At 40.8% G+C, this 12,585-nt stretch overlaps 1 protein-coding gene across 2 annotated transcripts in view; it reads right to left on the minus strand.

Moving 5' to 3' along the window:
- Nucleotides 1-12,585, minus strand: part of LOC122553501 (nuclear export mediator factor NEMF-like) — a 132,769-nt gene that overhangs the window by 50,621 nt on the left and 69,563 nt on the right. For both annotated transcript variants that reach the window (XM_043697353.1, XM_043697355.1), the window contains 3 exons: nt 11,205-11,390; nt 2,648-2,711; nt 1,757-1,845 (listed from right to left, as the gene is read on the minus strand). In XM_043697353.1, coding sequence (XP_043553288.1) covers nt 1,757-1,845; nt 2,648-2,711; nt 11,205-11,390 — 339 coding nt within the window. The remainder of the gene's footprint in view (nt 1-1,756; nt 1,846-2,647; nt 2,712-11,204; nt 11,391-12,585) is intronic.

Here is a 12,585-nt window from a genome sequence, read left to right on the forward strand (position 1 = left end):
AAGTTTGTCCAGCAGGGTAAGATAAAAGGTAGGGAGGAGGGACTTGGGGGAGGGGCGTCGGAAATGTGATAGGTCAAGGTGAGGAATCTTCTTCCCCTGACCTCTCCTCCAACCCCACTCTGACCTATCACCCTCACCTTAACCTCCTTCCACCTATCGCATTTCCAATGCCCCTCCCCCAAGTCCCTCCTCCCTACCTTTTATCTTAGCCTGCTGGACAAACTTTCCTCATTCCTGAAGAAGGGCTTATGCCCGAAACATCGATTCTCCTGCTCCTTCAGATAATGGACACCTGCATTACATAGATTTCATAAATGAGTGACATCTGCCTCAGAGTTTTTCTAGAAAGCTGGAGTAGGTGTAGAAGGAGGAGTAAACAATAGATATGCCCGAAACATCGATTCTCCTGCTCCTTCAGATAATGGACACCTGCATTACATAGATTTCATAAATGAGTGACATCTGCCTCAGAGTTTTTCTAGAAAGCTGGAGTAGGTGTAGAAGGAGGAGTAAACAATAGATGAAGATGGTGCTGAGAAAGAGAGAGAACAGCAGCTGGACAAAGGAATGGGTAATGCTCAGCCTGGAAGAATCAATAGCTGCTAATGAGGACAATTAATAGCTGACAAGTTGATGGTGGAAGCAGCCTGTGTGATCACAAGGCCTGGTATGCGGGAGTTGGGCGAAGGACTTGGAAGAGGTACTGAGGCCCTACAATTATTGAACTCTATACTGAGTCCTGAAGATTGCTGAAAATGAGATACTGTTTTTCCAGCTTGTGCTGAGCACTGCAGCAAGCCTGAGACAGACATGTTGACCAGGGGACACAGTAGTATGTTGAAGGCACCAGGCACATCTTCCAGGTGAAGCAGCAATTTACCTGCACTTTGCACAATCTGTCTACTGTGCTCACTGCTCACAATGTGGTCCCCTCTACATTGGGGAAACGAAATTCAGACTGGGTAATGACTTTGCAGAACAGCTACAATCTGTCTGCAAAAAATGTCTCTGAACTTCCAGTTGTCTACCACTTCAATACACCACCATGTTCCCTGGACATCTGTCTCAGTTTTGCTGTAATGCTCCAGCAAAGCTCATTTTCTGCTTGGGGGCTCTGCAGCCTTTGGACACAATTTAGGAGTAATATTATGCCCCTAGAGCCTTCTTCCATGTTGTTTACTCACCCCCAGTTACCAGCCCGCCATCACAAATGCAGCTACTGTAACCAACCCACTGTCAACTACAAATGGTTCCCATGAGCAACTACTAATTCTTCCAGGCTGACCATTACTCATTTCTTTGTCTGCCCAATTGCTGTTCCCTCTCTTTGAGCTTCATCTTCACCTGTTGTTTATTCCTCCCTCCTTCCCACCTTAAACATATATAACCAACCTTTTCCTATCTACAATCAATTCTGAGTAAGGGTTACAGGATCCAAAACCTTAATTTTGCTTTCTTTCCACCGATGCTGCCAGAACTGCTGAGTTCCTCCAGCAATTTATGTTTCTTCTTAATCAGAACTACTATTGTACTCTAACTCATTTAAATGGATTATCAAACTCTCAAGTTACAGACTTATTAGAAGGAACTTATTCCATATTCAAATAATAAATATTAAGCTCTTTTAGAATAATGAACGTGTTCCTATCTCTTGGTCAAAAGGCCTGGGTTCAATTCACAGCTGCTGTAGAGATGGGTCATGATGTGTCTGACCAGGTCAATTAAAAATATCTATAACAAATATCACACAACCCACCAATATACTTTTCTTGCCTTCTGAATTGTAATAACAGTTTGAACTTCTTTTAATGTTCTTTTTGTCTTTTTCTCCGCTGATTTAAATGCCTAAAAGGAAATTAATACATTAATAAAGATTTTTGTTGAAAGAAAACCAATTTAACATAGTCATTTTAAGTCAAAAGTGCAAGTAGAGAACATAAGGAAATCAAAAATAAATTTTAAAACAATGAACGTTTCATATTAGAATCCCAAAAAGGAAATTAATGAGACAGACAAGATTCTGGGTAACGTCTCTTTTAGATACTCCACAAACATAGAAGCATTTGCTAAAATCAAGAGGTTATCTCAGAATATCCTAACATTTAAAAAAGGAGCGAGATGTTTATACAACAATTAGGGGTAAATAAATGATATCCACTTGAGGCCAAAATTAAATTCTCTGGTACTAATATGCTACATAAATCAGAAATAAAAATAAAATCTTTTTCAACCCTAATTTGATTTCTTATTCACAGATGCTGGCATTTGAAGACACCTTCCTACCATACAAACAAATCAGAACTGATCTTTTCATTTGGCTACTTGCACAAACCACATGGCCAACCCAAAATTGGTAGAGGCCTGGGAATGAATCGCCAGCACCCAAACAAAAAGGTTCAGGCCCTGACAAAAATGAAGAGAATTACAGGTGTTAAATATAACTTTCTAAAATCAAGATAGAAATTTGTTTGCATTCTCTGCTTCCTGCTTTTTATACTGCTGCTCTAGACACAATCAGGGAGAAATTAATTAGAAGTGACAGGACACACACATATACCAAATCCCAGGAAAGCAGCATCACAGACCACCTTTCTTCATTAATGATATCAGTGCTATCACTTCTCTTTCAATGTGGAATATTTCTTACTTTTTCTGCAGCTTCAACTGTCTTCTGTTCCTTCTTTGCTGCATGCCTTTTGTGATCATAATATCTGCACCAGAATATCATTTGAAACATAAAACTAGTGTTAACATATTCAACATCTGTTAACCAGCAAGAAGTGAACATCAAAACAACAGATATTACAACAATATGATGCTATTTTCTTTTTTTACTACCGGATTGTTTTTTTATAACTATATTCTTCTATTATTATAATTACATTAACCCTACATACAGCTACGATGAAATCTGTTTTTCAAACTACAATTTCGTAGCCCCAGCAGTTCAATGAAACAGTATGCAAAACAGGCTGACAGTGCACTATTTTTGCTGCATCAGTCTTAGCTTGAAAACTGAAGTCGTGAGCAATTCAGAATAACCATTACGATTACAGTCCAGGTTAATAAATCATTCACACATCTTGGTAATGAATTTGACCATTAGTGTCAGAATCCCAACCAAGTTATACTAACTGATAAAAAAATATTAACCTTTTTTTGAAAATGTTGGGAAAATGGGAACTTTGAGGCAGAAGAGAAATTGACAGAAAATTGAAGTTTCTTGTATATTTAATGTACATTGCGACACTTCAGAAAGAGTAAAATCAAGCTTCACACTTCAGAAGGCAATGACACAATAGTAATGTAAATGGACTAGTAACTGAGAGCATCAGGCTTATCTACTGGGAACATGAAGTTTTGAATCCCACCACGGCATACGGTGAATTATGATTTCAATGTTTAAAAATCAGTGATATCAGAAAAAGCACGTTTTTGTTGCCAAAACCACATCTGATTCACTCATGCCCTTACCTGTTCTGGCCTAATCAGACCCACAGCAATGTGAGTGGGTCTTAAATGCTTTCTGAAATGACCTGGCAAGTCTTTCAAGTGTATCAAACTGTTATAAAGTCTAAGGAAAGAAATTAAATAAGACTGACCAACAGGCATTTACTGAGGCACCAGAAATAACAATAGCTAACCAAACTCTGCCTATCTAGCAAAGGCCTTCCTTACTATATCTGGGGCTTATGTCAAAATTGAGAGAACTGTCACACAAACAAGTTGAGCTACAGCTTGACATTGTCTACAAGATGTGATTTTGTGACGGTGACAATGTTCCAACCATCACAATCCTTTGATAATGATGCATATAATTAGCAAGTCATACCAACCAGAGGTGCCAGGCACAAAAGTATACAAACAGGATGGAGTTAGCTGGAATTCTTCAACATTGCCTCAGGGCCCCATCAGATCAAACATGGATAAGGAATCATCCTACTAATTAACATCAGCCTCTACCTCCCACCCCTTCATGCTGATGATTCATGACTCTATACCTACCACACGGCATTATTTGAATGAAGCACCAAGGGTGACAAGGGCTCAAAAAGTAATGTGTGGAATCTTGAGTCTGCATCCCCAACATCAACGCAGTAGAACCACTGCTACCTGAGCTGGCCAAGCCTAAAGGGCAATGCTGCTGGACTGAGTATGTCTCCTCATCAACCTTCCTTGGCAAATGCATCTGTCCATAACAGTATAACTGGTAATGACCACCACATAATCATTGTGGAGACAAAATACCATTGTCACATTTTGAATATGTTTCAACGTATTTTGTGACTCTATAAATGTGCTAAGTGTGACACACTTTGGGAGATCTAGGAATTCAAGACTGACCATCCATTAGGCAGTGAGCAACCAAAAGCAGCGGAATCATGGCCAGAAGCAAACCAATGGCCTGACATGTTTCCAATGCTACCATTACCTTCCAGATGGGAGATCAACTTTAATTCAATGAAGAATGCAGAAAGGCAAACTAAGTATATCCAAAAATGAGGTGATAACCTAATGAAGATGTGGCACAGGTCCACTTGTTTGTCAACTGGTAGGGCAGCATGCAATAGACAGAACTGAGCCATTCCACATAAAAAAAAATCAAATGTAAGCTCTGTAGTTTTGCCACATCCAATTATGAACGGTGATAAGTTAAGTAAATAACAGGAGGCGGCTCCACAATTTTCCCCTTTCCCAATTATTAGGAGCCCAGCTCATCAATACAATAGGTAAGGCTAAAATATTTGCCTCCAACATCCCCACCAACCAGATGCGTTAAGTAGATCAGAAACAAAAACTGAAGTTGCTGGAAAAGCTCAGGTCTGGCAGCATTTGTGAAGAGAAATCAAAGTTAACGTTTTGCATTTGGCAAACCTTCCTCAGAACTAATGGTAGCTAGGAAATGTAGGTTTATATGCAGAAGATATGGTGGGGGGAGGGAGCAAGGAGTGTGGATAGAGCCCAAAAAAAAAGAACATTTGGACAAAGGAACCAATAACGATCTGGCTGGGAGAATGAATAGCTGTTAATGGAGACTGTTGGTGGCTAACGATAGGTAGTGTATAATGGCAGACTATGTAATAAAAAGGCCTAGTGTATAGGATAGGGGGCTAAGACATGGAAGATTTCAGATCCTAAAATTATTGAACTCGATATCGAGTCCATAGGGCTAAGCAGTTCATCCATTTTGGCCTCCTTCAGAGGTTGCAGAGCAGCACAGGTGCCAGTCACCAACCAATTTGATTGACTCTGTGACATCATGTTATTCTACACAAGTTATTGGACACTGAAAACATTCCGGCAGCAACACTGAAGACCTGAGTTCTGGAACAAGTCACACCTCAAACAAAAATGTTCAGTACAGCTATAACACTGCTAACTGGGAGGTAGTGGTAAAGTAGAAATATCAGTGGACTAGTAATCCAGATGAATTTTCTGGGAACGTGGGTTCAAATCCCAACATGGCAGATGGTGAAATTTTAATTCAGTAGAATCTGGAATTAAAAAGCTAGTTTAATGGTGAACATGTAAGCAATGTCGATTGTCGTAAAAACCCATCTAGTTCATGTGTGTCTTTTAGGAAAGGAAATCTGTCTTCCTTAGCTGATCTTGCTTAACAATTGACTGCAGACCTATGGCAATGTGGTTAATCCATAATTGCTCTCTGGGCAATTAGGGATGCGGAATAAAAAAAAAGCACCTGACCTCATTACTGCCTTGGTACAAACATGGACAAAACAGCTGACCTCCTGAACCACGGTGAGAGTGACTATGTTGAAATCAAGGTAGCACATAAATGACATCAAGGAACCCGAACAAAACTAGAGCCAATGAGAGTCAGGGGAAAACTCTCTACTGGTTGGACTCATACCTAGTACAAATAGAGTCATAGAGATGTACATTGGTGGTTGTTGGAAGTCAATCATCTCAATCCCAAGATATTTATGCAGGATCTCCACTGGGTGGTGCTCTAGGGCCAAGTATCCATCATCAAGGACCTTCCCTCCACCACAAGGTCAGAAATAAATGGTTACAGATCATTGCACAATATTCAACACTATTCATGACTCCTCAGATACTAAAGCAATCCATGTCCAATTGCAGTAATATGTGGACAACATCCAAGCTTGGGCTGACAAGTTGCAAGTAACATCAAGTGACACAAATGTCAGGCAGTAATAATGTCTGAGAAGAAAGAATTCAACCACTGCTCCTTGCAACTCATTTATTTATTCATGAGTTATGGGCTGCACTGGTTGGGCTAGCATTTATTGCCCATCCCTAGTTGCCATTGGAGGTGGTGGTGGTGAGCTGCCTTCTTGAAATGCCACGGCCCGTTTGCTAAATTACATCCACAATGCTGTTAAGAAGGAAGTTCCAGGATTTTGATCCAGTGACAGTAAAGGATCAGCAATATTTCCGAATCAGGATAAGGGGGTTCGTGCTGATTGTTTTTCTTCTGCATGACCTTGGAGGTCCGTGCGCAGCAATGACTACTGGAACCAAGCGACCTATGGACAGTTGCAGTGGCTGCTCACATGTGCAACTTAGAGGGAACATTGATCAGGACAGCTTGCAGCTCGGAGGGCAAGTTGCAGGTGGTGGTGTTCCCATGTATCTGCTGCCCTTGCCTTTCCTAATAGTAAGTTGGTTGTAGGTTGGAAGGTGCTACCTAAGGACCCTTGGAGAATTTCTGCAGTACATCTTGTAAATAGTATACACTGTTGCTACTGAGCATCAGTGGTAGAGGGAGTGGATGTTTGTGAATGTGCTCCCAATCAAGTGGGCTGTTTTGATCAAGCTCATGACAAGTTTTGAGTGTTATTGAAGCTTCACTCGAGACAAATGGAGAGTATTCCACCAGACTCCTGACTTGAGGCTTGTAGATAATGGTCAGGCTTTGGGAAATCAGGAAGTGAATTGTCTCTCACTGCACTATTCCTAGTCTCTGACCTGCTCATGTAGCCACATTATTTAGCTCCTAAGTCCAGTTCAGTTTCCGGTTAATTGTAATCTCTAGGATGTTAATAGTGGGGATTCAGTGAAGGTAATGCCACAGAATGTCAAAAGGTGATGGCTAGATTCTCCCTGTTGGAGATTAATGTTGCCTGACACCTACGTGAATGTTACTTGCCACTTGTCAGCCCAAACCTGGATAATGTCCAGGTCTTGCTGCATTTAGACATGGATGGTTTCAGCATTTGAGAAGTCACTACCAGTGCTGAACATCATATAGTCATCAGCAAACATCCTCATTTCTAACCTTATGATGGAAGGAAGGTCACAGGTGAAGCAGCTGTATATGGTTGGGCCTAGGTCACTACCCTGAAGGGTAGAGCAGGAACAGGATTGGTTATTGCAGAAACCCGGATTTAGATGTTTCTGTAAGAACAGAGAAAATGGTAAAAGAGGGGTAGCACGGCACTGTTGCAGAAAGGACATTTGAGGACTCGTCTACTGAGGTAATATGGGCTGAGATTCGAAACAGGAAAGACGAAGTTACCCTGTTGAGGGTTTTCTATAGGCTTCCAAATAGTTCCAGAGAGGTAGAGGATAGGATAGCAAAGATGATCCTCAATAGGAGTGAGTGTGACAGGGCAGTTGTTATGGGGGATTTTAACTTTCCAAATATTAACTGGGAATAGTACAGCTCAAGTACTTTAAATGGGTCAGTTTTTATCCAGTGTGGGCAGGAGGGTTTCTTGACATAGTATGTAAAACAGGCCAAAAAAGGGCGAGGCCACGTTAGATTTGGTACTGGGTAATGCACCCAGCCAGGTGTTAGATTTGGAGGTAGGTGAGCACTTTGGTGATAGTGACCATAATTCGGTTGTGTTTACTTTAGTGATGGAAAGGGATAGGTATATACTGCAGGGCAAAAGATATAGCTGGGGGAAAGGCAATTACAATGCGATTAGGCAAGATTTTGGATGCATGGGTTGGGGAAGGAAAATGTAGGGGATGGACACAGTTGAAATGTGGAGCTTACTCAAGGATCAGCTACTGCATGTCCTTGATAGGTATGTACCGGTCAGGCAGGAAGGAAGTTGTTGAGAGTGGGAGCCGTGGTTTACTAAGGAAGTTTAATCTCTTGTCAAGAGGAAGAATAAGGCTCATGTTAGGATGAGATGTGATGGCTCAGTTAGGATGCTTGAGAGTTAAAGGTTAGCCAGGAAAGACCTAAAAACAGAGCTAAGGTGAGCCTGGAGGGGACATGAGAAGTCATAGAGATGTACAGCACAGAAACAGACCCTTCGGTCCAATCCATCCATACCGACCAGATATCCCAACCCAATCTAGTCTCACTTGCCAGCACACGGCCCATGTCCCTCCAAACCCTTCCTATTCATATATCTTTCCAGATGCCTTTTAAATGTTGCAATCATACTAGCCTCCATCACTTCCTCTGGCAGCTCATTCCATATATGTATCACCCTCTGTGAAAAAGTTGCCCCTTAGGTCTCTTTTATATCTTTCCCATCTCACCCTAAACCTATGCCCTCTAGTTCTGGACTCCCCCATCCCAGGGAAAAGACTTAGTCTGTTTATCCTATCCATGCCCCTCATGATCTTATAAATCTCTATAAGGACACCCCTCAGCCTCCAACACTCCAGGGAAAACAGCCCCAGCCTGTTCAGCCTTTTCCAATAGCTCAAATCCTTCAACCCTGGCAACATCCTTGTAAATCTTTTCTGATTCTTTTCAAATTTCACAACATCTTTCCAATAGGAAGGAGACCAGAATTGCATGCAATATTCCAACAGTGGCCTGACCAATGTCCTGTACAGCCACTCAGTACTCTGACCAATAAAGGAAAGCAAACCAAACACCTTCTTCATTATTCTATCTACCTGCAACTCCACTTTCAAGGAGTTATGAACCGGTACTCCAAAGTCTCTTGGCGATAGAAGTCGTTGGTGGATAGGATCAAGGAAAACCCTAAGACTTTCTGTAGGTAAATTAGGAATAAAAGAATGATTTAGAGTAAAATTAGGTCCAAACAAGCATAGCAGTGGGAAGTTGCACATGAAGTCGGGAGAGATAGGGAAAGTACTAAATGAATACTTTTCGTCAGTATGCACACTAGAAAAAGACAATATGGTCGAGGAGAATATGGAGATACAGGCTACTAGACTAGATGGAATTGAGATGCAAAAGGAGGAGGTGTTAGCAATTCTGGCAAGTGTAAAAAATAGATAAGTCCCCTGGGCCAGATGGGATTTATCCTAGGATTTTCTGGGAAGCCATGGAGGAGATTGCGGAGCCTTTTCTTTGATCTTTATGTCGTCATTGTCTACAGGAATAGTGCCAGAAGACTGGAGGATAGCAAATGCTGTTCCCTTGTTCAAGAAGGGGAAAAGAGACAACCCTGGAAATTATAGACCTTTGAGCCTAACTTTGGTTGTGGGTAAAATGTTGGAAAGGGTTATAAGAGATAGGATTTCCAATCATCTAGAAAGGAATAAGTTGATTAGGGATAGTCAACACTGTTTTGTGAAGGGTAGATCGTGCCTCATAAACCTGATTTTGTTCTTTGAGAAGGTGACCAAACAGATGGAGGAGGGTAAAGCAGTTGATGTGATGTATATGTATTTCAGTAAGGTGTTTGATAAGGTAGGCTATTGCACAAAATACAGAGGCATGGGATTATGGGTGATTTAGCAGTTTGGATCAGAAATTGACGAGCTGAAAGAAGACAGAGGATGGTGGTTGATGGGAAACATTCATCCTGGAGTTCAGTTACTGGTGGGGTACCACAAGGATCTATTTTGGTCCACTGTTATTCATCATTCTTATAAATGACCAGGATGAGTGCAGAGAAGGATGGATTAATAAATTTGCGGATAACACCAAGACTGGTAGAGTTGCGGATAGTGACGAAGGATGTTGTAGGTTACAGACAGACACAGATAAGCTGCAGAGCTGGGCTGAGAGGTTGCAAATGGAGTTTAATCCAGAAAAGTGTGAGGTGATTCACTTTGGAAGGAGTAACAGGAATGCAGAGTACTGGGTTAATTGTAAGATTCTTGGTCGTGTAGATGAGCAGAGAGATCTCAGTGTCCAGGTACATAGATCCATGAAAGTTAACACCCAGGTTGATAGGGTTGTTAAGAAGGCATACAGAGTGTTAGCTTTTATTGGTAGAGGGATTAAGTTTTGGAACCATGAGATCATGCTGCATTTGGAGTATTGCATACAGTTCTGGTCACCGCATTATAGGAACCACAAACATCTTTCTTTGTGCTAGGCATAACTCCAACCAGCAAATGGATTTCCCCTGACTCCCACTTACCTCTGTTTTGCTCCAACTCTTTGATGCCACACTTTGTCAACTGTGGCTTTGATCTCATGGGCTCTCTCTTTCACCTCACATCTGAAATTCAGCTCCTGTGTCCATGTTTGAACCAAAGCTGTAATGAGGTCAGGAACCGAGTGCCCCTGACATAACACAAAGAGAGCATCACTGAACTGGTTACTGCTCAGCCAATGATGCTTGAAAGCACAATTGTCGACACCTTTCATCACCTAATGCTGATCGAGAGTAGGCTAATAGTGCAGTGATTGGCTAGGTCAGATTTGTCCTGCTTTGTGTGTATCGAACATACCTGGGCAATTTTCCACATTGGTGGGTAAATGCCAGTGTTGTATTGTACTGGTACAGATTTGCTAGGAGTGCAGCAAACTCTGAAGTACACGTCCTCTGTAGTATTGCCAGAATGCCAAGGACAACAGCAGTTCAAGGAGGCAGCTAACCAGAACCCTCTCCAGGGTAATTAGGGATAGACAATAAATGCTAACCTAACCAACAAGATCCATATCCCATGAACAAATTAAAAAATGTTCAAGTTATCATTGTTCAATAATTCAGTGTTCTACAATTCCTTAGAACATAATTCAAAATTCTGTTGATTTCTTCAAACAGAAATTAAAGTCTAAGCAACCATAAACAGTAAGGTACAGAGGTTTTTCCTCTTACACCACTTTTACTAAAGAAATATTCTGTGATTTCAATAACAATCAAGAAATTATTTAAGTGGAAAATCATTTTTCGCAATTATAGCTTAATTATAGACATCAAATTTAAATTTTGAATTTGTATTCTATGCAGATTTAAAGTTAAAACAACTATGTGTATATACTCCATTTATGAGAAAGCACCCAACTATCACAGATATATTAGGTTTTCTTTGTGAATACTTACTTTTTTGCATTAGCATAAGCAGACAGACTAAGATCCACATCCACTAACACTGGTCTGCTTTTTTGTAGCATTTTCTTTTGCTGTTTCTTTTTATCCTTTTTCTTTTTGGCCTTTGCTTGTTCATTTTGAACATCTTCATCCAGATCAATATCATCTTGATCTTCATCATCACTTATATATGGGTTTCTGAACAAAGTACAGAAATATATATTTATATTAAATTATTTAAGCAGTGGTTACCTCACAATTATCCAATGGGGAATCATACATAGTAATACCAGCACCTGCAAGTAACTCTTCAAGCCACAAGCATCCTGGCTTAGAAGGAATGACAATTTATGGTTCTCTGTGCAACAGCAACAGCATGTGTGTGCGCGCGCGGGAAATCCTACATCATACAGACTGGAGCAATTCAAGAGTAACTACCAACTTCTGGAAGGCACCAAGGGATGGGCAACAAATGGAGGCTTTACTAGCGACACTCACATCCAACAAGAGTTCAAAAGTATACCTGATCACCTCAATTTCATGTTGTTTAAAGGTATGAGGCAAGAGGATTCAGAAATAGGATAGGAAGAATAAATCAAGATGCACAGCCACCAACACCTTATTTTCTATTCAATAGAACTTGAAAGATTTTATCGATATGAACAAAAGAAGAATCGAGAGAGAGAGATAAGGTTACTATCCATCAAAGATCTTCTAGTGAATAAGATCATTTTAAAACGACTTCCTAAAATCAAAATCTTAAAAAGTTATGAATATTATGGCAAATGTAAGGGATGCAGATTTCTCTGTTTGATGGGCAGTTCCAATCAGCTGGTAAAAACAATGACTGCAGATGCTGGAAACCAGATTCTGGATCAGTGGTGCTGGAAGAGCACAGCAGCTGTTACACAAATGCAGAATATCCTTGAATCAGTAGGAACAGAGTGGTACAGGTGCTAAAATCAAATCAGACAATGTGACACTAAACAACTAACATTACTGTCCAGCTCAGCTAACAGCCTCATCTATTTATCATAGACTGGAGACCTATCATGCCCCACTAAACACGGAATCTATTGTAGTGCAATTCTGGTCTCCCTGCTATAGAAAGGATGATGTTGTGAAACTTGAAAGAGTTCAGAAAAGATTTACAAGGGTTTTGACAGGATTAGAGGGTTTGAGCTTTACAGAGAGGCTGAATAGACTGGGGCTATTTTCCCTGGAGTGTCGGAGATTGAGGGGTGAACTTATAGAGGTTTATAAAATCATGAGGGGCATAGATAGGATAACTATATAAAAGGTCTTTTCCCTGGGTAGGGAAGTCCAAAACAAGATGGCATAGGTTGGCAGAGCCATCAGCTCAGGGATCTAAGGGGCAAAGGTTTCACACAGA

Source organism: Chiloscyllium plagiosum, chromosome 10 (assembly GCF_004010195.1).
Source record: "Chiloscyllium plagiosum isolate BGI_BamShark_2017 chromosome 10, ASM401019v2, whole genome shotgun sequence".
In the NCBI taxonomy this organism is placed as follows: domain Eukaryota; kingdom Metazoa; phylum Chordata; class Chondrichthyes; order Orectolobiformes; family Hemiscylliidae; genus Chiloscyllium; species Chiloscyllium plagiosum.